This window comes from Myotis daubentonii, chromosome 13, assembly GCF_963259705.1.
Source record: "Myotis daubentonii chromosome 13, mMyoDau2.1, whole genome shotgun sequence".
NCBI classification, from domain to species: Eukaryota; Metazoa; Chordata; class Mammalia; order Chiroptera; family Vespertilionidae; genus Myotis; species Myotis daubentonii.
This window is the reverse complement of record NC_081852.1, coordinates 37,428,474-37,454,145: the sequence shown is the minus strand read 5'-3', so window position 1 is coordinate 37,454,145 and position 25,672 is coordinate 37,428,474. Positions and strand designations below refer to the sequence as shown.

General features: G+C 38.5%; 1 protein-coding gene across 3 annotated transcripts; it reads right to left on the bottom strand.

The window, feature by feature from the left end:
- Positions 1–992: 992 nt before the first annotated feature.
- LIPN (lipase family member N) lies at positions 993–24,130 on the bottom strand. 3 transcript variants are annotated; one of them, XM_059662753.1, is made up of 12 exons: positions 24,003–24,130; positions 23,749–23,841; positions 20,327–20,384; positions 18,951–19,066; positions 17,999–18,116; positions 15,704–15,902; positions 13,849–13,958; positions 11,307–11,443; positions 9,441–9,587; positions 7,746–7,817; positions 7,124–7,195; positions 993–3,531 (listed from the first exon to the last, which is right to left on the bottom strand). In XM_059662753.1, exons 4-12 carry the CDS (start codon positions 19,056–19,058, stop codon positions 3,298–3,300), a joined length of 1,197 nt encoding a protein of 398 aa, XP_059518736.1. In that variant the 5' UTR covers positions 19,059–19,066; positions 20,327–20,384; positions 23,749–23,841; positions 24,003–24,130; the 3' UTR covers positions 993–3,297. The 3 variants fall into 3 exon arrangements, with proteins under 3 accessions (XP_059518736.1, XP_059518738.1, XP_059518737.1); XM_059662755.1 differs by lacking the exon at positions 11,307–11,443 and having other exon boundaries at positions 13,835–13,958; XM_059662754.1 differs by lacking the exons at positions 23,749–23,841; positions 24,003–24,130 and having other exon boundaries at positions 20,327–20,631.
- Positions 24,131–25,672: the final 1,542 nt, after the last annotated feature.

The window sequence follows — 25,672 nt, the reverse complement described above, 5'->3', positions numbered from 1 at the left end:
GCTTCTCACCAGCTGTGGGGTCTTGGATACTTTTCTGATTTTTCCTTTTCTTACCTATATGTTGTTATTATTATTAATAAACAACACCTTCCTTGCAACATTGTTGTGAATCTAATATATGTGTGAGGTGCACAGCATCATGCCAGGCACCCAGAAGCTACTTAATATGTTGTTGCTGTATTGTCATCATGCTGATTACTAGGGCTATCATCAGTTTGTAAGCTGGAAGTGGAGAAGGCTGAAAATAAAGCGAATTCCCTGGAAATGTTCTACCTCATAATTCAGTTAGACTCGTAAGGTATGCAGGCGATTCTGGCAACAGATTACACTTGTTAGGAGTTACCAGTTGCAGGTGAGGTTTAGTCAAAGCTGCCTAGCCCAGTGCTCAGTCAGCCACTCTGGCTGTCGTGGGTTTTTCCATGACAACACTTAGCAAGTGAGTTATTTGGAGTTTTCTGTCTAACAAGCTGTTTAGACAACCAAAGCAGAAATTTTCTTAGGTTACACAATGTGATGGTCTTTATTGATTAAACCATCAAATCTATGGTTGACAGTGTGTACCATGAGACTTTTACTGAAGTAGGCAAAGTCTGAAACAGACCTTTCACACTTGGCCATAATGAGGAATGTTCACTTGCTACAGCTTTCTACAGCCTGAAAAGGTTGACACCACAAGAGTTGATACATTCATCTAAATACCCCTCAGAAAAAATTTCCTTACTTTTTCCCCCCTTTAAGAAGTTAATCTGATTCCAGACCATCTCTGTATGCCTCTTCTTTCTCCAACAGATGAGCAAGTCAAGGGGAAGGCAGGCATATTCTTTTGCTTATCACATGAAATATGAAATAAAAGATTCTTCTTGCTTTTTTCCAAAAAAGGTTACCACTTATTTCTCTCATTTTTTATTCACTTAAGTTTGCAATTAATTCCCTTTAAAAATGTCCTTTTTTTTTTTTCAGCCCTAACTGGGTTGGCTCAAGTGGATGGAGTGTCAGCCTGAGGACTGAAGGGTCCCAGGTTCGATTCCGGTCAAGGGCATGTACCTTGGTTGCGGGCACATCCCCAGTAGGGGAGTGTGCAGGAGGCAGCTGATTGATGTTTCTCTCTCATTGATGTTTCTAACTCTCTATCCCTCTCCCTTCCTCTCTGTAAAAAAAATCAATAAAATATATATTTTAAAAATGTCCCTTTTTTTCAATGTAAACTCTCTGATGGAAAATTTGGCAATATGTATAAAAAATAAATATAAATTCAGAAACTTATTTCTAGGAGCCATCCATGGTGAACAAAAGGACCAGAGTGAAAAATTAAAAATGACATGAACAACCATGTGAATGAAGTGGTTTGATAAATTCTAGTTCATTCTTACAACCGAGCACTATTCACTCATTATAAATATATTGTAGACATGTGTTGTAGGTAATGCAACAGTATTCCTAATATATTTTAATGGGGAAAATGAAGGTTACTAAATAGCGTTTATTGAATATTTTAAAGTTATAAACGGACATAAACAGAAATGGACCAGAGAGAAATCTATTAAAATATTAACCAAGTAGTTTTTCTTTTAGTGGTAATGATATTGCTCATCATTTTCTTTGTTAGTTTCTCTATTTTCTAAATGAAACAAAAATAAAATAAATCTTTTTTAATGTAAGAAAATATTCCCAAGCCTATTTTAATTTAAAGGAAAGGCACTGGAATGTAAGAGCAGAAAGAACCATAGCGATGACCTACCTCAGCACAGAGTCCATTTGCGGAAGGAGGGCTGATTCAGGAATGGTGTCTCAGCTCGGATGCCACAGTATAAAGGGAGTCAAGGTAGAGGAGGAAGCAGGACACTGACCACACAGAGCTTCCCCTATAATCAACCATCATCTTAGCAACCAGCTTCACTGCCTCAGGCCTAAATCCTTCTGCAGTCGCGTTAGTCTATGGAATACCATTTTCCATGATGACCTTGTGAGTTTGTTGGCAGTGTTTCCCCAAGTGTAGGCTATGTACCACAGGGGCTATGAAATATTCTAGCCAATACACACATATGGTACTAAATAGCATTGAATCACATAGTATGAGAGCTAGTCCCTCTACTAGTTTGCTATGGCTGCTGTAACAAATTACCAGAAACTTAGTGGCTTAAAAATCATGTAAGTTTATTCTCTTACAGTTCTGAAGATCAGAAATCTAAGATCAAGGTGTAGGGCTGCATTCCTTATGGAAACTTCTGGGAGAATCTGTTTCCTTCCCTTTTCCAGATTCCAGAGGCGGCCAGCATTCCTTGACTCAGTGCATCACTCCAGCTTCTTGTTGTTTCATTGTCATATTTTCTGACTGTGACTTTCCTGCCTCCCTCTTATGGGGACCCCGTAAGTACTTTGAGCCCACTCAGATAACGCGGGATAAACTTCTCACCTCAAGTTTCTTAACTACCTTAACTTCGTCACATCTGCAACGTCTCTTTTGTCATATAAGGGGTAGGGTTAGTTTCTTGAATTAGGACATGGACATCTTTGGGGCCATGATACATCCTAGCAAAGACTCACTGTCAAATTTCTTTCAACCTTCTGAGCGTAAGGAGAAAGCCAAACTCTGGTTTATGTCTTTGTTTCTAGCACCTGCCAATCTCCCTTTCAAATCAAGAGGACACGTTTACCAAAAAGATGGCAGTTCTAAAACTCAGGGGCCTTGACTAGTCATGGCATCTAGGAATTTTATTATCGATTATCTGCTTTTCATTGTTACAGTTTATGTTTATCTTCAAGTTGGGGTAAATATACCCTTTCCTCCCATTTATAGTAGCTCCAAACAGGTTTTTTAAAATATAAATAAGCAAACTGAGTCTGATACTTGTAAAAGCAGTATCATAGGTGGCATGCAGGTATGGCACAGGTGAGTGAGGAATGTGAATGACTACAGTTTGGGAGAACACCAACCTACTTACAATTAGGCAAGAATGGGGATGTTTAGGGAGAATTCTGCTCCATGCTTAGCACTACATGAGGCTTGCCTTGAGGAATTTTCCTTTCTGTCTCTTGTTTGGTTCTGTATGTGTGTGAATCAGCAAGACAGGGAGAAAGATCTTCCTCCTTGTTCATGAAGAATGCAAATCACCAGTGGAAAATCTGTGGGATACCATTGATTGGGGGATGTTCTCCTTGAGACTCCTTGACAAGGGAACATTCAGCAACATCAACAAGGTGGAGGATGCTGGAGTAGACCTCACTGCTGATTATTCTTTTTCCCAAAGCCTCCTGGGGTTGAAAGCAAGCTTTAATGGAAAAGTGGATGTATTGTAGTTAGGAATATGTCTTCATCAAATCGAGGATTTTACTGTACATCCGTTGAGGAGCATCAAGGCCCCAGATGAAATCAATGTGGTTCCAATCTGGCAATAGCTGGAAGTAATGGAGATTCCTGATTTGGGGGAGTACCCTGGCCACATCCTGGATTGTTATAAGGACATCATTTCCACCAACCCAAATAGCAGTAGGCACTGTCATGGCAGTCAAGTTATACAGTGGGGGACGACTCTATGGAGGAGAAAGAAAGGACATTCATGAGAGGAAGCTCCTCACAGAAACAAATGAATTCAAATAAGTACAGAGGCTACCAAGTCAGTATCTACCAAGTCAATTGTTCAGTCAGGCACTGAGGGAAATAGGAAGGAAACATGCAATGCTTCTTATTTTCAGGAGTTTGAAGACACAGGCAAGATAACCAAACAAACATTTGTATGCAAAATAAGGTATGCTAAATGCTATAAAACACTCTGTAAAGACAATCAAAGTGAAGACAAAGAAGAAGTTATTTCCAGTTGGAGGCTTCATATACAAAGAAGTCATTTGAGATGACTCTTGAGTGATAGTTGGAATTTGACAGATAGGAAGGAGGGTGGGAGGGCTCCCTAGGAGGCAGGAAGAGCCTGTATGTCATGGTCAGCAATGGCAAGCTGTCCAGTGTATACCCAGAGAAGAAAACATTTGAAAGAATATTGTAGGATATAAGATTGGAGACAGACAGTCAAGGTCTAAATGCCAGGCTAGGGTATTTGGACATGTTTCAGAAGTTTTGGGGACAAAGCAGGTTCATTTCTCAGAGCTCTGTCTTAAGAGGCCTGTATGAACATGAGTTTGTGAAATGACTTGAAGAAAGGATAGTTCCTGAAAAAATCTAGTCAAGCAATATGGATGCTCCACAGAAGGAGATAATTAAAGTTATGGAGATGGCTAACTTCTCCAAGGAAGAGAGATACTAGTGTAGAGATGTTAAGAATCTGGGGAAATGCTGACAGTTGGACAGTGGTGGGAAACAGAGAGTAGCCAGTGTAGAGGACAAAGAGAGCAAACAAAAAGGGAAAGAAAAAAAATCAGAGATCATTGCGTTTCAAAGTCCAAGTTAGGGGAGTAAGTTGCAAGGAAACTATAGTAACTGTTTGTTTTTCATGAGGTACAGGAGCTCATTGAAGAGAATAAAAGGAATAAGAGTGAAGAAGGGATGAAAAGAAATGAGGGTCAAGAGCACATGCAGGTGAACTGGGAAAATAAGAGGATCTTCATTTTCTGAGTGAGAAAAGAAGGCTAGAATCAAGGGGACAGAGACATTTTCAGGTGGTAAGAGGGAGGTTAAGAAATTTTATTCATGCAACAAATAAATATCGAGGGCTCAGTAAACGCCACATACTCTGCTAAGTGAGAAAACATTGGTGAACAAAAGAGAAGGTAATCCCTATCCTCATGGAGCTTGCATGGGTTAATCCTCTTATTCCCGAAAAACTATAGAGTAGGTACAGAGACTGTGCTGGAAGCTTAAGAAGAGGGCAAACTGATAAAATTAGAATGTAATAAAAATTGACTTCAAATTGAAATGGAATTTTTGGACTGGAACCTGGATTCTTTGTCCGCCAGAATTAAAGATTGAATCCACAGACAGAAAGTGGTATAGCAAAGGTGGAGATCTATTGAAGAACAAGTACAGACTCCCACATGGGGAGAGGGAAAGAGTCCCACAGAATGGACTCCCAAGTAGGGAGGGGGAAAGGGTCCCACTGAGTTCTTTTTCCCTATGGCTTATAAAGGCTGCAGATCCCTATGCCTTGATATCCCTTCTGATTGGCCACTATTCCCTTTAACTGGTTACTATACTAACCCCTGGGCTCAAAGGTTGAGCCTCACATGGGACATGTGAGGTTCTCCCTCCCTTCTTCCTTATTGTTTTCCTATTCCCCCCTGGGCTCTCTTCTTCTGCTTCTGGATGAAGGGCTTCCTTCTCTTTATTTTGTAAATATAGACCTTTTGCTGTTCCCAGCTCCCTCATTCTATGGAAATATACCGGTTGCAGCTTTTCAGCTTTCCTATTCTATGGAAATATACCTTCTGCTGCTCTGCAGCCCTGTGCTTCCTCCACGGTCCCCTTAGTTTCCCAAATTTCTAAAATCTCCTAAACCTGTCCTATTTACCCCTAAAATTCCTGTTTCAAAATGATCTAAAATCACACACAAATAAAAGAGGATCAGCCTGGATAAATTCTAAGGACATTTACACTATCACATACTTATCACATTGTACACTTCAATCTTAAAATTTCATTCGCTGATTTTATCTTAATAAAACTGAAAAAAGGAACTTGATTATAATGGTTTTAACTGTGATATATTTTGTTCCATTTTCTCTTAAAAGTAAACAATATAACCCAGCTGGCATGACTTAGTGGTTGAGCATCAACCTATAAACCAGGAGGTCACAGTTAGATTCCCGATCAGGGCACATGCTCCGGTTGTAGGCCTGATCCCCAGTGGGGTGCATGCAAGAGGCAGCCAATCAATGATTCTCTCTCATAACTGATGTTTTTTCCTCTCTCTCTCTCCCTCTCACTTTCTCTCTGAAATCAATAAAAATAGATATTAAAAAAGTAAACAATATATAACCCGCTTAATAAAAATAATGAATGACAGCGGAAGTATGTAAAATCCAAAATAGAGCCTTCTTTATTCCATCATGTCCATTTACTTCACCCTTTCTTTCCTCCCCTCTCTGAGGATAATAACTTTAACATTTGTTAGGTGGTTGTTGTTTTTTTCTGACCCTTTTCTAAGCATTTGTGAATATACATAGTTTGAGTGGTAGGAGAAAAGTTTTTGGGTAATGGAAATGTTCTATAGTATCTTGATTGTGTTGTGGTTACACAAATGAATATATTTGTCAAAGTTCATTGAATTGCACATGTAAAATCAGTGAATTTTATTGTAAGTAAACAACACCATAGTCAAGCAGTTAAAAATAATAAAAATATGCATAGCTCTTACAGTTGTCTTAAAAACTAGGAGAATCATTTCTCTAACAATTCAATATATTATTGAGAAATAACTGGTCTGATTGACTGTTTTGATGCTCAGAAACAGCCTAATTAATGTGGGTTTGCATTAAGAATAGCTTTAAATATGTCAGTCTTGGAAAACATTGAAAAATTTTAATTTAATGGGTTTAGTTCAAACAGAGACGCCCAGCTCCTGACTTTGAGAAAAGAAATGATGGCAACAACATTGGTTAAAGCACAGGAGGGCCAAAGGAATCTATAGATTTGGATGTGTAACGTTAGAAGGAGAAAGATGCCTTAAGACAAGTCTTCAAGGTGGATAATACTCTTTTAATGTTCATGTTGTATCCAAATTCTTGCTGTTAGTATCAAGAAATGTGTATTCATTTACTCTGTAAATTTGTATAGATTTTTGTACGACAATTTTCACTATTGTGCAGCCATTAAGATTATGTTAAAAAACACCTCAGTAACATTGGTTATGTCTTGCTATAACCATACTAAAAGAAATGCTAAAAGCTGTGTAAGAGCAATAATGCTGAGAAGACTGGAATGAATGCAACAAAATATTGATATATCTAGTTATCTCTGGGTGGAGGGATTATAAATTATTTAATTTCCTTAGCATATGCTTCTTTTTTCCCCTAGATTTTTCACAATGAATACATATCAAAATCACAAAATTTTCAAAAAGTTCTATCTATCCATGTGAATACCACCAGTTGCCAGGCAGGATTCTTCTCACTCTCAAATAACTTATTTTTACAATGTCTCAAAACCACCCTTCTGGAGGCATTCTGAATAACTCACCTGATTGTAGTGACGCATGTTCTCAGCTTCGCTTCCCCAGTCATAAGCTCTGAATTCATCAGCTCGGTAAAGCTGAAATAAATGTGTGTGTGGTTTTTTTTTTAATAATATAATATTCAGAATCATTAATGTTAACAGCAAATCTTAGAAAAACACTGTACACTAGAAAGAAGATAAGGCTTCCCGACCAGTAAAAGATGGAAATACATTTTTACTGTGAAAAACAAAGGAAAGAGAGAGAGAGAGAGAGAGAGAGAGAGAGAAGTGATCTCCCGTGGTTTGTAGGATAAGCTAATGGAAAACCAAAACTCATTAGGGAGAAGTCATATTCCTCTCTCCGGGGAAGGCTCAGATTCCTGAGGTTTTCCCAGCTTACCTATTGCTTTAGCTCAGGGCCTCTCTTACAAGCTCTGATTTAAGATGGGAATTATTTATGTTACCTACTTGTTCTGCACCATATTTGTCATTTCTCTTAAAACCCAGGGAAATCAGACCATTTAAGATGTGACAAGGACAAAATGGAAGCCAGCTGGTAAAGTTCTTAGAGGAGGTCTGTTAACTCTGTCCTTTCACATATAATGAAAATAGGAATGAGAATGGTTTTCCATGACAAAGTCACTACCTGCTTTATATGGAGGATGTTCTGTATTGACGATCCAGTGGGAGAGTGTGACATGTACACATCCATCCGACTCTGAAGGGAAATAAGCCACATGTTACAGCAAGAATCACCCACAGAAATAAACTATGCCTTTCAAAAACAGAAAACAATTCAGCTAAAACTTAGTAAACAAATACTGGGGGTTTTGAAAATATCCATGTGAATCATCTAGATAAGTCTGAATTTTTGTCAGACACTCGAACATGAGTGAACTCTGGGCTGACCAGTGGCATGGGTTGCTTGAGAGCAAACCTGCATCAGCTCTGAAACTATAAGATAATTTGTTTACTTTGAAGTAAAAGAAGCAATAATGGACATCATGGAGGAAAGGTGCAATGTGCAAGTGTGCCTAGACACGCTATTGCAGATCAGTAGATCAAAAATACCTAAACTTCAGGATCTAACTCTGTTAATTATAATCTTTGTGACTTTGGGCAAGTTATTTAACATCTCTGAGTTTCTGTATTGTCATCTATTAAATGAAGATAATGAAAATCATGCTACCAATTTGGTGGGCTCTTGTGAAGATAAAACAAAATATTATAAAAGAAAAGCTAATAAATAATCATTTCTATGTGCACTGTACTTCGATCTTTGTAAATGTTATAGAGATACAATAGTAATCATAATTTTATATCTGAGATTATCATAAAACTAATCAAGGGAACTATTAAAAATCTTTACTTTTGAATAAGTAGGCTTTGAACAATGGTTCCTCATGGTTTTTCGTCTAACACAACTTAGCTTCTTAACAAATAGGAGTAGAGTGGGTTGATAGACAAGCGTTTGGGACTAGCTTTACTAGTCTCATTTGGCTGCCATTTGGAATATGGCAGAGATAACTATACAACCACACTCCGCTGCAGATGCCAACTCCTCCTCCTACTCCTTGAATTCTCAGTAACAGGAAACAAAGAGTTGATGAAACAGGACTGCTGCTTCTTCATAGAAAAGGGATTCCTTCTCCATTCTGTTCTGCCTTTTAAGTTCTAAGTTAACTGATGAGTTTTATTTGAGGCCAGAGTCATCCAGCATGTGAGGGCACACACACACAGTAAGTTCAATGCTTATATGTGCTTCACTTCTTTTTGAGAATTTTATTTTATTTTTATTTTTAAAATTTTTATTAAATTTATTGAAGTGACATTGGGTTATAGGGTCAAATAGGTTTCAAATGCACATTTCTATGATACATGACCTGTATGTTGCATTGTGTGCCCACCACCCAAAGTCAAATAATCTTCTGTCACCGGATATTTGACTCCCTTTGCTGTCCCTCCTTCCCCCTTCCCTCTGGTAACCATCATGCTGTTGTCTGTCTGTGTCTATGAGTTTCAGTTTTATTCTAGGATTTTATTTTTAATGCACTATATTAATTGATTATGAACATGTGAAACTACTACCTATTGTAGAACATTCATTTTCTTAAACTTGATCAGGGATGGAAGGTTGAAGCCGCCTATTTATTCTTTTCCCCAGTCTTCACATTCATGGTCTATTGAATTCCTAATCTATGCATAGCAAGCAAATCTCTGCATGTAAGAGCTTAGAATACCATATTAATTAATGCAGAGTAATAGACACATCAAACTAAATCAAAGGAAAGCTGGAATTTCTCAAAAAAACATCCAATGGTCCCATAATCCTTATACATACCATATTCAGATTGTTCCTGATGAATCCTGCCCATAAGTCCATTACTTCACGACATAGCACCCATAATATTTTATTGTTGCACATTGTGGCAAAAGGTGGCTTCTCTGACTTATCTGCTAAAAAGACACCTTTGGTACCAAACAATTTCTGTAAAAGTAAAAAAAAAAAAAAAGATTCTTTTCAAGAATTGTTTCAAACTTTTTGACATTCTCATCATCCCAGGAATAAGGATTTTTGAGGATCAATTTGTATTTGCTCTTGCAGTCAAGGAGACCAAGTCATTCAGGCAAAGGAACTACGATACTTATGAATCCATCTGCACCCAGGGAAGATCACCAGACATAATTTATACGGAGATTGCAGTGAGGACCCTTAACCCCAAATTCGCTTCTTCATGGTGAAGCTTCTCTGTATTCTGTCATTGTAGTCTGTAAATCAGTAATTGACTTCATCTTTAATATCTCATTCATTGTCAAGAAAGGCAGAATATTTTTCCTTAAGGTTAAATATTGCCTTGAATAAGAAGGAAAAGTAGGATTTTCCCTATTACCCATGTGCACATTGTTTTTCTAGGAGTGTGCCAGATGAGCTAGCGTTTATGCTGAAAAGTAGAGAATGGTGTACCAAAGAGAGGGTGCCACTGGACAGAAAGGGAGGTGGCATGTTAAAACGTCTAGAACTTGGAAAAGTAAGATTGGGTGGGGAATCTCTGATGAGAGGACTGGAGCTTCTCTGGGCAACAGATATTATCAAGTGTCAGGCGAGGTCAGGGAATGTGGCTTACAGTGGCAGGAAACTTGACAGTAGGGGATATGAAACAGATAAGCCAGGGACAATATTTGCCTCAGACCCAATCTTTGTAGGCAAAGCTGTATATATGCAAAACTCGTAATAAATGTGTTTATCTCTGAATTTAACTACTTTGTCTGCTCAATCTGTCCACATATAGGAAACATCCAACACTTTGCAGTAGAACTATCAGCCACACAAAAGGGAAATTACATTACTTGAGCTCAAGTAGATAATACAATCAAACTATTACCAAACCAATCATTAGGCCCTATGGAAATTCTTAGCTCAACAAACAATGGTTTTCCATATCTATTTCTCCACCATAAACCAGGGCCTCCTCTTATATATGAATTACTGTGATACCCTAATTGGTCTTGACTTCACTTTGGTCAAAATTGATTTTACCCTTCACCCCAAATTTAAGGTGCAATCTTGGTAAAATACTATGTCCATTGTGCCAATGATCTTTCTAAAGAAACAAAAAGCAAATAGAAAAATAATTTAAATTGATAAAATTCCAAAATCACAATTAACCATCAAACTGCTTTTCCAATCCTTGGAAAATAACCAATAAATATTTGAAGAAATAATTGAGTTGTAAGACAATTAGGCTTTATAATCATAGTTTTAGTAAATTACAACAAGTTGCCATACAGGAAGGATTATTTTATTCATGTTTAACATCAAAGTCAGGATATCAGTGACCATATGAAACTAGAAAAATGTCTTCCATTTGGACATTGCAAGTTCATTGACCAGCTCAGTGGAACAAGAATGGAACAAGAAAACGTGAATGGACTTTAAGCTGACATTGCACTCAGCACAGCTAGCAGTTCTGATATATAGTCAGGTCTGTTAATGATTGAGTATAGTAACTTGTATGTGACAGCTGTAGATAGTGTGATACAGACTCGCACACACATGGACACACACATACAAATAAGCACCTGGTTGCAGATTCTGCAGATTTCATCTAAACTTCCTACTTTCACTTCATCACAGACTTTAAAACAATGAGTATCTATGATCCAAAATGAGACCCTCAAATACATTTTGGTGAAATGGGGAGCCTACCTTGATTACAGAACTTGGAAGTAGAAAAAAACTGGTAAAAATACCCTTGGGGTATTTGAATGAGGCCACAGGACTCAAGGCAAAATTCATTTTGATTCTCTGTGCCACTTCAGGCATGGTGGAAAAGGCTGCAAACCCTGAGAGAACAGGAGACAAGACACTTGTAAAAATGAGAAATGCACAATGTCTCTATTAAGAAAAGTAGGGACTCTTGTCATTTTTATCCATCTATTGCCATGATCTTGGGAATGAATTGGGAGATTCTTCTGAGTCTCTGCAAAGAGAATCTGCCTTCAGTCCTCTCTGCTCTCAAGTCTTCTTTTCTCTTTTTCTTTTCTTTTTTTTTTTAATCCTGGACAGTGTAACTTGGTTGGGGCAAGTGAGGGATAAGCTGCTACTGGCAAGTGAACTATGACAACCTCACTTTCAAAGCCTGGAGGAACTGCTGGCAATATTGTCATTTTGCCGGCAACGCTGAGGTGCTGAGTCCAGAGCTTCCAGAAGTAAAGAATCAGTTCCTGGGAGGTGACTCACAAAGAAGGCCTTTCTGCAGTATCATCGAGCGATTCCAGTTTTCCTTTCTCACAATGGAATGAGATTTCATTGCTCTCACTGCTTCACCAGATGCTTACCAACCCTCCAGAATTCTTTTCCTGCTTTCAAGAGAGAAGGGGATTTCCCTCGGTCCACTGTGGTCCCAGGAAGAACCAGGTGTGCCCGTTTGTTCTGAACTTTAAGTAATAGCATTGTACCCATTGCTAGCCCTGTGAGCATGAGGAGATCAGCACTACACAGAAGAAGCTCCGAGGAGTTTCTGTGTATTTTGGTTCTCCAAGGTGCCTTCTTGGCCCCCCTCCATTGTGTGTGTGTGTGTGTGTGTTTCCATAGCAGAAGCTTCCACCCCCCACCCCCGCTCCCTGTCGCCCCGCCCGAAATTCTTATTGAAACTGTCCCGGCCAAATAAAAAAAGAGCTGACTTTGTATCAATTGATACAAAAACTCTGAAACAGGCATAATACTTCCCCCTAGAAGATTTCTGTAGGTTTTTTGTTGCCCATACTAACTCCGGAGCCTTATTATCACTTAATGAGTTGGGGCCTTGGTAGCTATGTGTCTTGCAAACAGTGGGCCTTTCCCACAAAACAAAAATTGCTCTGCCCCGTATGCAAATAATACTCACTAAAAAATGTTATACCCTGAATGCGATGCAGATCACTGATGATCAAATTTTCTGTTTTCTTTGAAGTGCACATATAAGAGCATATCCTATAAAAGTCCTACTCACTTTTCTAGACTCCGCTCAAGTCATTCCAGCTCCATCCAAAGCCTAGGCACCTTATGGATGAAGTCTAACTGACCTGGTTTAATCTGGGTTCTGCCTCTTACTTTCTAAGAGACCTCAAACAATCCACTTAATTTCTTTGAATTTATGTTTCCTCTTCTGGGAGATAGAAATAATAACAGAAAGTTTTAAAGAGAGATATTTTGGGAAAGTTCCTAAACACAGGGTCCTAAACCCAGTAAATGCTCACTAAATGTTAGCTTTGATAGTATAATTATTTACTTGTTGGTAGCAGTTTTTTTCGGGGGGGGGGGTGCGGATTTCCTATTAGTTCTTTGATACCCTATAGAATGCCCTCTGATGCTCATTGCCTGTTCTAAGCTTGTAAGCTGCTGATTAATATAAAGCAATGATAAATATATATTTTCTGTTGATAATAATGGAGACCACTGTAAGAATGTTTACTGTCTCTTGCACAGTTTCACCCATACTTAAATAGTTTTAACGTAACTCGATCTCTTAAAATTGGAAACTTCAGTGGAAGATCACTAGCAAATTCACATTTTTAACTGTATAGATCCCTTTACATTTTTATTTGGAACTAGATTATTGATCCCCCCCCCCCACTCAAAAAAAGGTCTAGGAAATCATTAAAAAGTATGTTTTAAAAGAGCAGAGCCTTTGGACTTTTAAAAAAAATTCTACATAGTTCTTACATTTAATTGATATTCCATATTATATTATTTGGATATCTATTACACTAAATAGATATTTCCACTTGATTTATTATAGTAAACTTTCATGTTCCAACTCAAAAAAATAATCATATCTTTTCAATTTGTTCAAATATAAATGTAAGCTCCTCCCTTTTATTTATTTTTTAAAAATTCCATGTGGGTTGTGAGGAAGGTATGATTATATTCTTCAGGGATTATTTTATGTCATTAGGCTTTACATTTTCAGCTCAGAGGGAGTCTAGAAACTTATTCTTTGATACTTCTTTGGATTTGGTGTACATATTTTTCTGGGAAATTACATCTCCATTACAAATGTATAGTTATGATCAGAAATGAAGGAGATATTTGGCCTATGTACAGTCTCTGAAATTCAGGTTTATAGCCTCTTAGGGCACTGAGTTTATGTGCTAAGAACAGGACAGAGAATCAAGGACACTATTAATGGCAGTAACTCTGTTCCAGTTTAAAGGTGAACTCTTACAAGACTCTGACCCTTGTAAAACATTGACCTTTGTAAACATACCTATTGTAGTGCCAAGTGAATGTCCAACAAAATACAACTTCTCCTGCCCAGTTTTATTTACAATGAAGTCTATTATGCTCGGGAGATCATATTTGGCCATTTCATCAAAACTGCAAAATAAAACAGGGTCTTATAAATACTCCCAACTAAGCTTGTAACTTGGAGCATTTGATCACATTTTTTTTACACTTATTTGGTGTATATTTCATTATTTATCCAGTTACATGCAGGCTATTGTAACTTTCGTTTACTGCATTCACATGGGTTACTTTCTAATAACAGGAATGATTGCTAGACTTGTGTATAGTATCTGAAGTTCAGTCTTACTTCTCCTCTTCACTTCCTTCCATTGTGTTTGCTTCCCTTCCCTTCCCCCGCCCCCCAATCTAGTTTGCATGCCGCTCCTTTAGACTCCCCCAGGGAACGTAAGACTCTCAGGGCCATTTTAATGCCCCACTTTGGAAACAGAATTGGTTGTAAATCACGATTCTCGCATGTACTAGCTTTTTAGCACCTGCTCTAAGGAAGTCATTAGGGTTGGATAGTATTAAAGAAATGACTCTGGCTGCAATTAGTTGTTGCTGTTACTAACATTTCTGTCTATATAAAGGAATATATATATTCAACATATACCAAAATCTTACAGTACCAGTTCAGCTAGTATTGATAGAGGAGAACAATTGGTACATAACATTTAGTTGAGTCAGGTATCCCATGATTTAGAGGACTGTTTTAATAAACAACACGTGAGGAAATATCTAGGTTGATACTCCCAAGTATGGGAGTTGTGATACTTTACAGTAAACAAGATCCTAGCTCCCAGCCAAGGACCGGTGACACAAAATATTTCCCAATGTTCACCACACTGCTAGAAAGCTCTGACTCTAACAATTTATTCTAACCTTCCTTTCTTCTCAACCTGCCAGTGGATTCCGAGTATTTCATTACTTTGCATATGACAGTGAGCTTAGGCCTGTGAAGGAAAGCCTACTGTGGGCACCAGCTTGTCCTCTGGTGACCCCAGAAACACTTTCACTAAAAGAAACACTCAACGTATCAAAAGATTCTTCTCCATTGCCCATTAACAAAGTTTTAAAGATCTCAAATTAGAATTTTCTAAAATGGTATTCTAGCCTGGCCTGCATGGCTCAGTGGTTGAACGTCAACCTATGAACCTGGGGGTCACAGTCCAATTCCAGGTGGTCAGGGCACATGCCTGGGTTGTGGGCCCAATCCCTAGTCAAGGTAGAGCAGAAGGCAGTTAATCAATGATTCTCCCTTCTCATTGATCTCTCTCTCTCTCTCTCTCTCTCTCTCTCTCTCTCTTCCTTTCAGAAATTCATAAAAATATATTTAAAAACAAAACAAAAAATAGTATTCTATAAAATTCAACCATAGTTTCTCTAAAAAGAATTTAGTACTGATACACATCATTGTGAAATTGATTGGCTGTCCAAAAGAAAGGACCTGTATTAGCAGCGCCAGAATGAATAGAAAATTTGTGAGGGCAGGGACATTGTTCCCTTTTGTATGCTTAGAGCCTAGAATAGTGCATATATTAGACACTAAATAAATATGGATTGACGGCATACATTGGTCATAAGAATTCCTGTGCTGTCCTTTGGGACATACTTTTAATGTATAGCATTGGATAAAATTGGATGTTAAAATAATCTTGTTAAAATGATATAATTTGACTATGGGAGAATCAGTGGAAATCAAAGCTTCTTGCAATTTCTGACTTTTGAGATGTTAGTAGGAACTACAAGGAACTGTGACTTCAAAGGTCATAGATTATTATTAATATCATTCACACTATTATATTCAAAATTGTCTCAAACTTGACACAGTTTACCTAAAGGCCCAGTATTTTTCTTCAGTCACTGACAGTGTCTTGTGTTTTCTTGACCAAACATTCCCCCGACTGTTCCCCATCCAGACATCGTAACCTGCATCTGCGAGAATGAATCCAAGGCTTCCATTGGCATAATTCTTAAGCCAGGAGGAATTGTCTATAAACAGGGCATGCTGCATGTACACAACTGGCCGGGGACCTGAAGCGAGGGAGGAAAAGAGAGACAACAGAGATAGGTAGATAATGAGAAAATAGTTTATGATAAATAGAGCATCTCAGGAACATGATAGAAATGTGTGTGTGTGTGTGCGCGTGCACACACACACACACACACACACACCCCATACCAGAAAAACCAAAAACAAAAAACACCATTCACCTTTTCCCTGTCATTAGTATAGAACTTTATGACCACAAAGCAAATTTCTTGAGCAAATACTTGGTACCTGGTGTTATGGCCATTGGCTGACATGCTTGAGCCTATTAAATTCTTACAATAACTCTATAAATTAGTTACTATTTTGAGGATCCTCATTGCATAGGTGTGGAAACTAAGACTTAAGATAATTAAGTAACTTTCCCAAGGGGTCACCCAGCTAACAAGGTACTGAGTCAGGACTCAAGCTGGGCTCTATTTCATGCCAAAGCATGTGCTTGTAACTGCTATGCTCTATGATTTCGCATTTATATATCTTCTGGGTGTGGCTTACAGCGACATGGAAGCGATCATGTTTAATGGAGTCCTATGCCTCTTCCAGTCCTTCCTTTAGGGAAGAAGAGGGGGTGAGTGTAAATGGACAATCACTAATTTCTCACCAAGCTTCTGACCAAACACCCAGCCTCCACCCACGGGAGAACATTTGGAAATTATAATAGTAAAATCAGCTCAACACCCCTCTGCCAACTCTAAAATTCCCGACGGATAGAGCATCCACTGGGGGAGATGAGAAGGACCAAGGTAAAATGTTAAATTATAATTTAATTGTTAAGAAAACAGGCTCTGGAGTCAGGTGGCCTGGGCTTGGATCCTGGTTCTGTCACTTGCTATTTGTGTGGCTTCAAGTTTTTTTCATAACCTGCTTGCCTCAGTTTCATCATCAGTAAAGTAACGATTAATAGTATTAGTAACAATTAATAGTATTGACCTCATAGGTTTGCGAGGATTGATACTCCTGATAAATGACTTTTAATTCCAAATCTTCCCAAATTCTTCCTCCTGAAGCAAAACCTTTCCTTGAAAAAGTTTCCCCCTTTTGTATTTCATAGTTCCCGCTCCCCCACTCCTGAAAAAGATTTGGTTGCCAGATTTAGCCAAAAGCAAACAAACAAACAAACAAAAGTGATAAAGAAAAAGACCTGGGGCCCCATTAAATTTGAATAAAACAATGAATAACTTTTTCATCTGAGTTCTATATACTCAAGTGAGACATATATGAAAGCCTGCTTGTTGTTTATGAAATTCAACTTTAACTAGGTGTCTCGTGTTTTGTCAGGTAATCCCACTCACATCACACTCCCCCCACTTTTAAAAAACTCTTGAATGACAGATTTCTTTCTGAGAGGGAGAAAGTGTCAAACAACATGATTAAAGCTGCCTCTGACTGTGGGTGGTGGGGGACAGGATGCAGAGTGGTCACTGAGGCTTTGCAGAGGTTTTGCTTGCTCTTCTCTCTCCCTCTTCAGAGGTTTTGCAGTTCTAGTTCCCCCTCTGCTTGTGCACGGCCTGGCTCCTCATTCTAGAACGAGGCCATAGTAACACCATGCTCTTTCATTCCACAAACCATCTGTCTCTTAGATCAGAGCATGTGTGAATGTTAACGTTTTCTTTCCTGGAAGAAGTTTCAGAAATGCCAACATTAAGTTAAACTTTTATCACAAAGAGGATGGTCTATTGAATCTAGTGAGGGCCAGAGATACTCTTTTGGGGCACCCCAAAACCAACTTTATACAACCCAACAAATCCCTTTCCAACGGTGAGGAAATCCACTTTCTTGGAATACAGAAGTTCATCACCTGGAAAATCAGTAATGAGCTTACAAAACGTAGGCTCCACCTTTGCCTTTACACCCAAACAAGCAGGCCTAGTTGCTGTCAACAAGATCAGCCTTGCCCTTGCTATTTTTAGGTTCTTGGCAGTCTTCTGAGAATTAGAAAAGAATGAGACTCCCTGCTAACAGGTTAAAGACTAATGCAAAAATTCAAAAAACGTTTGATATATCAGTCACTCTCTTAAAGAAAAGCCGGCACTAAATTTTAGTTTTATCCAATCCTTATCAGGAAGGGCACAACTTGTACCTGCACTCCTAGTATCTCTTCGCCCGTGAGGAATTCTGTTGACGCTGAGGATGTACCCATCTTGAGTGATAACTTCATACTCTTCATTGGGGTAGCCATTATAGGTGATGATTTCACTCTGGCCAGTGAAAACACAGGCATTAGCTAAACATTTTCTAGAAAGGTTATCAAAAGAAACTAGAACAAAGTATCTGTTGTAAGCTTATCAGGGTGAATTATCTGTAATCTGTAGCCCCAGGTAACTATAAAATTAATTTATTAAATAAAGTATTGATAAAAAAATAAGTAGAATATTAGAAAATGTCTATTATTGATATTTCTTTAGTGGGGGGAGATAATATTTAGGATTGACCCATTCTTGTGACAAACTATATTCTCAAGTCAATTGTCTTTGAGATCTTTCTTGGTTTAAAGATAATAAGATCACAGGCCAATAGAGAGCAGTTATAAATATCATCCAGGTAGCTTAAAATATAAATTCTTAGTATTATTAAAAATATAAGTTTTCTGTAAAAATACAGTTCTGCTTTGCATGACTAGAAAGTATTATTTATTCAGCCAAAAGAGCAGGCCAACCTAGCTTGACTTTTGGAGAAAGATTAAAAATCACCCGTTTTAGCCCTAGCTGGTTTGGCTCAGTGGATAGAGCATCGGCCTGTGGACTGAAGGGTCCTGGGTTTGATTCTGGTCAAGGGCACTTGCCCGGATTGCAGGCTTGATCCCCAGTAGGGGGCATGAAGGAGGCAGCAGATCAATGATTCGCTCTCACCATTGTTGTTTCTATCTCTCTCCCTCTCCCTTCCTCTCTGAAATTAATAAAAAAATATTTTTTAAAAATAGCCTGTTTTATCTGTTTTCTTATCAGAGATTTTCAGCTCTAACAGGACTTTTAATAATTTTATAACCTATTATCTGCTTTACTCGGTGTTCTTTGGAATTTTCCATGACTTACAGTATTCATCCAAGTTTCAGGATTCGCTCCTCTTTCAAATTGAAAGATTTTATCAGCATTTAAAGTTCCACAAATCAAACAGGTTGTTGTTAAAAACAGCCACATCATTGGAATGCCTGATATAAAACATTTAATAATTACAGGTTAATTTTATACATCAGAGTTGATTAATGAAATGAAAATAGTACCCTAATAAAAATGTGACTAACATCCTGAGAAAGCTGAGAAAGTGTGGAAGAGAACAAGTACAGTGACCTAACTCTGAGCATTATTAAACTATTTTTTTTTTCACACAAAAACTACCTTAAAATAGCCCACTTCTGAAAATAAAATGAATTTAGTCTAGTGTGAAGACTTATTTTTATCTCCTATTTTAATGAAAAATTTTCAATTATTTTAAGTCTCTGTTCACCTGAGATTTTCCAGAACACCTAGAGACTCAGAGGACATATTTCCACACCCTGGCAAAGCTGAAAGTGGAGGTACCCTATAGTCTAGCTCAGCACTCCACAAAGCAAACAAGAACTGAAGCTCCAACCACACAGACAAGCTGGCGGTAAGTTTCTACTGGTGTGACTACTTCTCCTGTGGACACCCAATGGCAAACGTTAAATAAACGTGCAATTTATCCTCTTGGCATTGCTTAAATCATGTCTTTTCAAAGTAGGACAACGTCATCTCAGTGTAAGCACTCATTATATGAGGGCTCCGACGGCATGAGATGGAAGTCCAGTATCACCACACACAAGATTCCTAGCCTTGGGCAAGTTAGTTTTAGTGGCTTTGTCTCTTGGTTTCCTTGATGTAGAGTGAGGATAATAGCATTTCATGGTTATAAGGAAGATTACAGGGTTAGAGAGAGGATTAAGTGACATATAGAACACTAAGCGCAGTGTAAGCTCTTTCACCGCTTAATGTAAGGAGTGAGAGAGAAATAGCGGAGAGCCTCGGCTATCACAAATTAATGACTGACTTCTAGAAATTCAGAATTTACTTTTGAAATTAAATAACATTCCGTTCACTTGCTATCTGGTTAAGACAGTTTTATATCTGTAAGTGGTATATAATTTACAACATTTTTGAAATGAATAATAGCTAGTATCTATTGAACGTTTGGCCTGTGCCAGGCACTGTTCTAATCACTTCTCATTTGTTATTTAAACCTCAAAGAAACTCCATGAGGTAGCTCCTGTTATTATCCTCATTTTATCAATGAAAAAAACAAAGGCTGAAAGAAATCTAAGATCTGCCCAAGGTCACAGGGCCAACAGGTGACGGAAGAACTACGACAAGAACGCAGGCAGCCTCCCTGAAGAGCTCTTACAACCTGATTTTCAAGCCAACTGCCTCCTGGTTGTGAGAAATCTTGATTTTACCTGCTACTGAGGACTCCGATGGATTAGGAACTTCTGATCTTCGGCATGTGACATCAGGCTGAAGAATGAGATACGGTTGCAGTGATAGTTAGAAGTCAGACGGATGAGAGACAGGAAACCCGGGGAAATGGGGAAACCTTGGACTATGATACACACCCAGGGCGTCTTCCCAGTCACCAAATGCCACAATGCACTTGTGGGTTGGGAAATAATGGTCTATATGATGCCAAATAACCAGTTTGACTGAATCCTCATGTTTCCATTGTCTATTGCTGTTGGGAGGGTTCAGCAACATTTTGAAACCAATGAGTCAAATGGGGAAGTAAAATGTATTCAGGATCCTAATACGTAAGATAAGACATAATGCTAACTACCTCCTCAACCCCACAGCGTTACTGTGAGGATCAAATGACACAATGTATAGTTGACTCTTGAACAACATGGGTTTGAAGTGGGTGGGTCCAGCTATATGCGGATATTTTTCAAAAAATATTGTAAATGCATTTTCTCTTTCTTAATAACATTTTCTTTTCTCAGGCTTACTTTATAGTAAAAATACAGAGTATAATGCCTCTAATGTGCAAAATATGTACTAATCAATGTTTATGTTATCGGTAAGGCTTCCTGTCATCAGTAGGCTATTAGTAGTTAAGTTTTTGGGGAGTCAAGTGATAGATTTTTGACTAGGTAAGGGTTCAGCACCCCTAACTCCCTTGTTGTTCAAGGGTCAACTGTATGTGACAGTACTGATGTCAACCACCTAGTGCAGCGATTTTCAACTTGTGTGCCTCAAGAATTTTTAAAACACAAAATACCTCACTAGTCAGTCAGGACACTGACCTCACTTTTCATACACTGTCAAATTAAAAAAACAACAACGGCCAACACAACAATAGCCATCTGGTATGAATGCCCTATTTTGAACCATAAATACTTAGGTCATATAACAGAGTTGCATCTTATTGGTCACGTCACATAATAAGGTTGTCTCTGATTGGTTAATTCTTGGTACTAGAAATCCTTATGGTATACATGTATAGGCACCTGATTTTTTAGTCACTCTGAAGCAGAAAGGGCAGACTATTACTAATATGTTTTTGTGAATAAATAAAAATTATACTTATTTTTTGTCAGATTGGCAAAAAATATATTTTTGGGTGTGTTGCAGAATTTTAGTAATTAGTTTATGTGTGCCATGAGATGACAAAGTTGAAATCACTGATCTAGTGTGCAGGGATGTGATTGATTGTACCTAAACTGACAAGGTGAGGCCATCCTGACTTCCAACTCTTAAGTCCAGGAAAAGTTTGGAACTAGGAGTGTGGCAGAAAAAAACAGACTCATATTGCTAAAGGGATTCAACCTGTTGCCAACCTTGGCAGCAACCATTGTGGGAGCTAATCCACAAACCAGTTAGACTCTGCCTTAAACAGGTAGAGTTGAAGACCTGAGGAGAATAAAGACAATTTAGCTTTATGCCCCACCTGAAATACTAGATAATGGAGGTGTATGTGATTTAATTTGTCACTTCACTTTGCATGCCTGTAGAGTGCACACAATCATTACATTTTGTTCATTTTCCAACAGGAAGAAGGCTTACATTGCTACTAAGCATGATACCGGAGTTTCAATTTTATTAGTTTGGACTCATTCTCAAATACGTTTGAAAACAAAAATATTATTCATATATGTCCAAATCCTAAGATCTGTTCCACTGTGTGAGAAATTTTATGCCGTTTAAACAAATGTGGTGTGAAAGGAAACACTCAGCTTGCTGGACTAAGATTATGCACCAGCCCATACTTAGTATTTGATGAGGGACTCAACCATGCTCTGCCATTGTGGACAGTACAATGGCAGAAGTGTGTAGGCTTGTCTGGAATCTCTCATGGGTTATGACTCTAAAACAACCCTTTCCAACAAAACTTCAATGGACTCTCTGGAGAGTTCTAGGAAGCACATTATTATTATTATTATTAATGTTGATTTGTTGCCATGACTCAATGTGGAAATAGCATGAATATGATTAAACTGCTCAGGTTTTTACAAATTGTTGATCAGCTTAAATCTCAGAAGAATTTCAACACTATTGCCTCTTTATATTCCTTCCTCAACTCTGAAGATTATCTGAGGATTATTTAAATAATCTGGAGAATTCTTCCAATTCTTTTATTTGACAGATACAAGGCCATATCAAATAAATAAAACTAATTTCTCCACAATGTTTTCATTATTCTTCTTACAATGTAAGCTTGCTACTTTAGTAATGATTTAATATATTGAAATGATTTAAAATGAAATACATTGGAACTTCTTTCTTGTTTCTGTGAAATATCAAATGATGGCTCCTACTCTCTAGAACAGCGGTTCTCAACCTGTGGGTCGCGACCCCTTTGGGGGTCAAACAACCCTTTCACAAGGATCGCCTAAATATATCTTGCATATCAGATAGATATTTACATTATGATTCATAACAGTAGCGAAATTATAGTTATGAAGTAGCAACAAAAATAATTTTATGTTTGGGGGTCACCACAACATGAGGAACTGTATTAAAGGGTCGCGGCATTAGGAAGGTTGAGACCCACTGCTCTAGAAGCTCAAATTTCCCCTGTTTTTTGTTTGTTTTTTGCTTTGTTGTTGTTGTTTGTTTTTCATAAAGCTAGATGGTATTAGAGCTGGAAAGGAATGTTGGCCAAAATGTAGATTAAGGGGCAGCCTTTCAGAAGTCCTGTGGTATTTCTGATATCTTTACCCAAGGATCATGTCACAGCCTCAGCAAATTGTTTAATGATGGCTGCCCAGTTAATTATCAAGATGGCTGGAAATACATGGTTGAACATAGATCCTTGACCTTGGTATCTATCTGTGAAAATAGTTCTTACTTTTCTTCCGATGTTCTAATTCAAAATATATTTGCTATTAAGTATCATCTTTTTGTCTGTTTGTTTGCGTCTTTTTCCCCAAAGACTGCCTTTTAGTAACACATGACTGTTTCAAAGGGGTCATAATTTTCTCTTGCACACAACTCAAAGTTTAAAAAATATTAGGCATAACCAACAAAATAGAAACTAAGTATCTGGAAAAAGGAATAATTTGAAACCTTACAAATTGAGACAAATTTTGCCTTGGAGGAAAAGACTTTGTATAAACAGGACCACAGAATTTGTTGCCAGCTAACTAGATAATTTATGTAATTCTTTATGCATACTAAAATTCAAACCGGATGCAATAAAGCCGTGTGTGTGTGCGTGTGTGTGTGTGTGTATGTGTGTGTGTGTAAAATGATTGATTGATTAGCACATTTTGGCATTAGGAAAGGCATTTTAAATTATATTTCAAATTTTTATTTCTTTACCCATAAAGCAAAGTTGTCAATGTTCATGATATCTATAAGAAACAAGTGTTGTTCTTGAGATTACCTATTAGAGTGGAGCATGTTCTCTTTAGTGTTGGTATCAATGCATCTCAGTTTCAGCTCCACTACACTAGGCCCATCTTCAAATACAGTACAGCTATGATAAAAATAAAAAAAAGTAGAAGAGAAAAATGACAAATAAAAATTCTATCCATCATAAATGAGTGAACTATTGAAGGTTTTTGAAAAGAGGCCATAATGTGCTAAATGAATATTTATCCACCCCAAACCAAAATGCTCAAAAGAAAGATCACTTACATTTAAAGAGAAGTTATTACCAAGAGTGCTGGTTATTGCTTGTGATGACATCCACGACCCGCAGTGGCAGGATCAGAACACTACTGGTGGAAAAGGTCAAAGCTTTGTGATAATGAAGAGGAAGGACCATACCATAGTGGGAGGAAATTTATACCATCCATTCCTCCAAGCTGGTTTACCTGCCTAACTGCTTACTTAATGAGTGGCATTAAGTAATTTGTATTTGAATTCCTGTAGGAGGTATATTCAAATAGAGATTCTTTTTTTTTGAAAAACCAGATGCAGAACACAGCCAGAAATTCAAGTTGGATCTAATTTGAGATACAGTCTTATCAATTTGCAAAGGTAAATACCGGGTGATTGGAATGTGTAAAGAGGTAACAATGGCTCTTTTGATATATGCTCCCTTTTCTTTCCAGAGTTAATTGTCTACATTGCTAAGTTACTGTCAAATCACCTTCAAATCTTCCCAGCATGCCTGAAAATGAGTAGATGGCTTTTTTTTTAGTATCACAGTATCTTGATTTTATCTCTCTCCCAATCACTATCAATATCAAAACTGTTTGCTGAGTGAATTAATAAACGACTCTACAAATAGAGTAATTGCTTAATTACTGAAGAATAGTAATAATGTTTGTTACCAGCTTGGCCATAAATTCTAATGGATGTTTTCTCTTATGTATGTTTCAAAGGACATTATTTCTTAACACTTTTTTACAGTAAATTTAATAGAGGAGAGTTAATTCATAGGAAAAATCAATTGTATTTTGCTTTTGTATTTCATTGGAATAGGCCTACCATTATTCTTACACTAGTGGCCCAGTGCACAAAATTTGTGCGGGGGGGGGGGGGTTCCCTTAGCCCAGCCTGCACCCTCTCCAAGTGGGGACGCCACGGGGATCGAGCCTAAACCAGTAGTTGGACATCCCTCTTGCAATCTGGGACTGCTGGCTCCTAACAACTCACCTGCCTGCCTGCCTGATCTCCCCTAACTGCTTCTGCCTGCCTGCCTGATTGCCCCTAACCTCTCTGCCTGCCTGCCTGATCGCCTCTAACTGCTCTCCCCTGCCGGCCTGACCTCACCCCCAACTGCCCTCCCCTGCTGGCCTGGTTGCCCCCAGCTGCTCTCCCCTGCCGGCCTGACCTCACCCCCAACTGCCTCTGCCCATCTGATCACCCCTTATTGCCCTCCCCTGCCAGCCTGATCTCGCCCAGTCTCTGTCTCTCTTTGTTTTTCTCAGCAGTCCTCCAGGCCTCCCTGCCTCCCTGTCTTCCTCTTCCTCTTTCCTGGCTGGGAGGGGGTGGGGCCAATGGGGGCCACTCCACCCTCTGCCTGCCCTCCCTTCCATCCAGGCCTCTTCAGGCCCAGTCTGTTTTGTTTCCTCATTCTAAGAGAGGCTCCAAGAGCAAGCTGGGAGGGAGGGAAAGAAAAGGAGAAAAGGCTGTGCCCTGGTGGGCACTGTCTGTGTCTGTGCGTGTGTGCAGGTGTGAGTGAGTGTGAGTGTCGGCCCCACCTTCCGCATCCCGTCTCCACTGCCACAAGTCCCCACCCCCCAGAGCCTGCTGCGCACACAGCCTGGGCATTAGGTCAACCTCCAGTCATTGTGAATGTGATGGATCCAGGGTTTTTCTATATTAGGATTGCATTGTACAGTAATGCAATACTAAAA